This window comes from Gadus chalcogrammus, chromosome 15 (assembly GCF_026213295.1).
Source record: "Gadus chalcogrammus isolate NIFS_2021 chromosome 15, NIFS_Gcha_1.0, whole genome shotgun sequence".
Lineage (NCBI taxonomy): Eukaryota > Metazoa > Chordata > Actinopteri > Gadiformes > Gadidae > Gadus > Gadus chalcogrammus.
The window spans coordinates 26714266-26719211 of NC_079426.1; the positions used below are offsets into that span (position 1 = coordinate 26714266).

General features: G+C 41.3%; 1 protein-coding gene across 2 annotated transcripts; it reads right to left on the reverse strand.

The window, feature by feature from the left end:
- Positions 1 to 462: 462 nt before the first annotated feature.
- On the reverse strand, positions 463 to 3973 carry LOC130404153 (uncharacterized). Of its 2 annotated transcripts, none has more exons than XR_008904192.1 (2): positions 1012 to 3973; positions 463 to 865 (listed from the first exon to the last, which is right to left on the reverse strand). XR_008904192.1 is itself a non-coding variant. In XM_056608779.1 (2 exons), exons 1-2 carry the CDS (start codon positions 1403 to 1405, stop codon positions 495 to 497), a joined length of 765 nt encoding a protein of 254 aa, XP_056464754.1. In that variant the 5' UTR covers positions 1406 to 1584; the 3' UTR covers positions 463 to 494. The 2 variants fall into 2 exon arrangements, 1 of the variants encoding a protein (XP_056464754.1); XM_056608779.1 differs by having other exon boundaries at positions 1012 to 1584.
- Positions 3974 to 4946: the final 973 nt, after the last annotated feature.

Here is a 4946-nt window from a genome sequence, read left to right on the forward strand (position 1 = left end):
AACTCATGACTCAATGACTACTCATGCTACAGTGTCAACATATCAAAGATATACAGCACAGTACTGCATTCAACATACCTCTCAAGTACTGCTCACTGAAAAATAACTATGTTACTTACCCAAGAAACAATTCCAAAACAATGTAATTAAGTAAATGATTTCAGTTATGAGAACAGCATGGGCATAGTTTTATAACACTGTACACTGATATATGAAAAGTAATATATAAATGATTGGTATGAAAACTAATTAGGCTGAAAATTAGGCAAACTGCCGTCATTCAAATCAAATAATTTACAACACTAGTATAATTCACAATGACATAGTATGCTTTAAAAGTGGAAAGGCTAACATCCACACCTCCAAATTATTTGTATTATTATTTGTGTGTGTGTGTGTGTGTGTGTGTGTGTGTGTGTGTGTGTGTGTGTGTGTGTGTGTGTGTGTGTGTGTGTGTGTGTGTGTGTGTGTGTGTGTGTGTGTTGTACTTCAGTTCAATCAAATTTCATGAACTCCTTGTTCAACTTGAGGAGAAGTTGGTTCTCAAAATTCTGTGAATGAATTGATCCCCTTCTTGGGGTGAAAAGCAAACCGGCAATGCTAAAAAGCCTTTCACACGCTGCTGAAGCTGGCAGGGCTGTGTTGAGCTTTAGTGAGAGGTTACGCACAGCTGGATAGGGGGCCAGTGTATTCACTCCATCAGCTGTAGCGGCTAGGTATCCATCAAGTTGCTGACTTATCTCATTGGAATGTGTCGGCTTGACATTGGAGAAGAAGTCATCATCTTCAGAAGAGGATGCTGTGGTATCAGGAGACCGAAGACCTTCATCATGTTCTGGCAGATGTGTCTTGATGTAACTAAGGCCTTGATTAGAAACAGCAGAATCACACCAACAAACACACATTTTTGTTATTATTACTCTGTAAGTAAGCAACTGCATAGAATCATTGTTGGATGTAAAGGTTTTTGAAAAAACAAGCAAACAAACAAAAATAAAACGTTTTCCTTACCAAGCTGTAGGACTGTGTCATTGCTGGTCCAGGAGGTTTTGAACCTTGGAACAAGTATGGCTGCTGCAATTAGCTCTGGCTCTGACATCATGCTCTCAAACCGCTTCCTCAAACCTTCAAGAAGAGCATCAACAAGTGGCTTGCAAAATCTGAGTGACGGTCTGGACTTTTCAAGCTTGGTTGTGAGGGTGGTGATTGTCGGGAGCAGCCAGCCCATCTGAATGTTGACTTCACCTTGTAGTATGTTCAAGGACTTTGCAACTGGACTCATGGTGGTGACATATTCCCCTAAAAAGGCTATGTCAGCCGGACTGTACCTAATAGAAACAGAAGAAAATAAACAAACACATATTTCCACAAAATGTATACAGAACCACTGTGCAATGCTGGACATTTATTAATTTGTTTATGTACCTACAGCAGATAATGTGGTAAGCATTATTCTAACAAATTAAGAACACAATTATACATTAACATAAGCTACTTACATTGGAACATTGAGTGCAGCACAGACCGTTCTCACAGACCCCTGTCCTTGGTCTTTAATGATTCTGACCACACGTTCCACGGCCATGAAAGACGAGTTCCATCGAATTGAATTAGGCTGTACCAAGTGAAGCTTACAGTGTTCCTCTATAAGCTCAGCATTTTGAGGAGACCTTGATGCTTTATTCCAGAGTGCCTGACACTTAGAAAAGGCTGATCTGGACAATTTCTTGTAAGCTTCTGTCGTATTAGCCTTATCAACATCGACTGTGGAAACTAAATGTAGTAAATGACATGCACACCGATGATGTTTCGGCAGCTGATACTGAAGCCCATCATCTTCCTCCAGAATGGCTTCCACATCAATGAGTTCCACCTCCTCTTCACCATCAGATGCATCACAATCTTCTCCTACTTCTTCGATTGTGCCTTCTGCAACTAACTCTTCATTGTTATTTTCGTCCTGCTGACCAAAGACACGGAACCCTTTGACGAAATTCGACCCGTTGTCTGTTGTAGTTCTAACAACCTTTAGACTTATTTCATACTCGGCATGAATGTCGGTCAAAACAGCTGCCAAGGCATCGAATGTGTGGGAGCCTCTTAGTTGACGGCAAGCAAGGGCAGCTGAACGGCGTTCAAAACTACAAGGATCGAGCCAGTGGGCTGTTACACCTATAAAGCTTCTTCTCCTGGCCGTCCAACAATCAGTAGTGGTGGCAATGTATGGTACCTCTTTCATTACGTTCTTGAGACTTTCATTCATTTTAGATGTAGCTGAATCAATCTTACGCCGCACAGTTGTGCGGGACATGACAGCACTTCTCGGTTGCAATTCTACAATAAGGTCTTGAAAGGATGGTTTCTCAACCAGGGAGAAGGGCTGGAGACCTTGAACGATGAAGCGGAGGATAGCCTGATCAACCGTCTTCTGAGACACCTGCTTGGTCTCCAACAGCTTCATTTGCTTCCCCTTGAAGCCTGTTCCACCATCCGATGGCCTCTTGCAGGCTGTTGAAGTCAGTTTGGAGTATTTCTCCATATGTGTCTCATGCCTTCTCTGTAAAACAAAGTATAATATTTCAGTTTACTCTATATAAAACTAATAAATATTAGGAAAGATTCCCATCATATAGTCTACATAGCAGTATTATTAATTATGAAGTGCTGGTTGTTCATAATTTTCCAATGGTTCCAGACTAACTTTTTAATTGGTTTTACTGGTGCAACTAACTTTAATTTACGGGGATCAGCAAACAGGGATGCAAACACATGTATAGTCAAAAAAGAGAGAGGTAATTGAAGCCCTCGCCCCGCAGATATCCATATAATCAGGATGCTACTGAGGCACACATGCACACTGCCTCACACACGCACAGTCTCTAGGTCCCTCTCCCTCGTGCGCGCTACACAAATGCTAAAGCAAATTAAATGAGCATACTGAGCCAATTTTCATACGGTTAAATCAATTAAAATTAGATGATATCTACATAATACAGTGCCTGAAATTCTACCACAAGTTCTTAAACAAAAACCTCCCTGCTTATTTCCTGAACATGTTCACTCAAAATGCATCCCGTCATGACGATAACACAAGGCACCATCTTAGACTTAACACCCCTACTTACAGGACTGCTGCCTACAAACATTGTATTAGACATCATATTCCTTATTTACTGACACACTTAGACACATGCATGACAGACAAACTCACTCCACATAGCCTGGAAGGATTAACCCGGTATTAAAAAAAATAAATGCTAACGCGGTTTGGACCACGTCTGTTTCGTGTGCTAGCTCGCTGTAGATTCCGGTAGAACAAAGTATTTAGGTGCTTCTGTCTATCTAACAAGTCCTGCAATATTAGGTCAGGCAAATACAAGACTTTGGGTAACATATCTCTCATGTATTCAAACACTTTTGTAATCCTGTCTGTACGTACCTTGACATGCTTCCGCAAGTTGGATGTGGAATTTTTGTAGGCAGTGATGAAATTCTGCTTCGGTAAACATAGCAAACACTTAAAACGAAAACTATCACCATTCTGTTCGGAAAATGTGAATAGGCTGGCAAGGTGGGGCCACGGGTTTACAAATCCCTGGGACGGACCTGCTCCGGCTTCTTCCATTGTTTAGTCCATGGTTATAACGTCTCTCATCTAATCTGACGGTTGATTTTGGCAGAAAACTGAAGGTGATTGCTGATTGCTGATTGGCTGTCCCAATCAGTGGTGCCTGCACAATCCAATCACGTTTGAGAGGGAAACGACAAATTGAGGATTTAAATTTTTATTTTTTTATTTGAAGTAACGGCTACTCACGGTTATGGATAGAAATGTAGCGGAGTAAAGAGTACAATATTTGCCTCTCAAATGTACTTGAGTAAAGTCGTGAGTACTCCCCAAGAATGATACTCGAGTAAAGTACAGATCCCTCAAAATTGTACTTAAGTACTGTACTCAAGTAAATGTACTCCGTTACTGTCCGGCTCTGCTTTTGAGGAATGTTAATGATAAGCAGATTGGAGTTCAGTTTTGTTTGGCGTGAACAAATGCTGTGTGTGTGTGTATGTGTGTGTGTGTGTGTGTGTGTGTGTGTGTGTGTGTGTGTGTGTGTGTGTGTGTGTGTGTGTGTGTGTGTGTGTGTGTGTGTGTGTGTGTGTGTGTGTGTGTGTGTTGTGTCACCCTTGAACATTAATCTGTTTTAGCATCTGTGCCTCAGAAAACTAATAATGATTTCTCGCCTGGTCCCCACAGGAAAACACACACACATGCAGACTTTTACACACACATGTTTGAGCGTGCGGGCACACCAACACACACACACACACACACACACACACACACACACACACACACACACACACACACACACACACACACACACACACACATGCCAAAACTCCCTAGCTATCAGGTAGGACACCAGAGTCCTTCAGGGGGGGCGCGACGTGAGAAAAAAATAAACCCGAAGAAAAACCTGAAAGTCGATGATTCAAATCATCAATCGTACTTCAACTGTAGAAGTAACCTAACTAAATCAATTTTCTACCGTTTATCTTCGTGCAAACCATTTAACAAATCTACACACTTGTATCTTCAATAATATCTAAACAGAATTTCGATATCATTTAAAATTTCTTCTGAATCACAGTTTTAGTTTCATACCGCTTCGTTTTCAGCTGTTTTCATTGAAGACGTCAGCCCATTCTGATACACCTACTTCTAGACATCGTAACTCATTCATTTTTCATCACTTTACCATCGTTCAAACCATTGAACAAATCTACACACTTGTATCTTCAATACTATCCAAACGGAATGGATTATCACAGTTTTAGTTTCAAACCGGCATCGTCTTCAGTTGCTTATAATAATTTAGGTCACAATAGCAACGCCGGTAAACCATGGCGTTTCATGGCGGTTACCATGGCGCCGCAGCGAGTGGCAG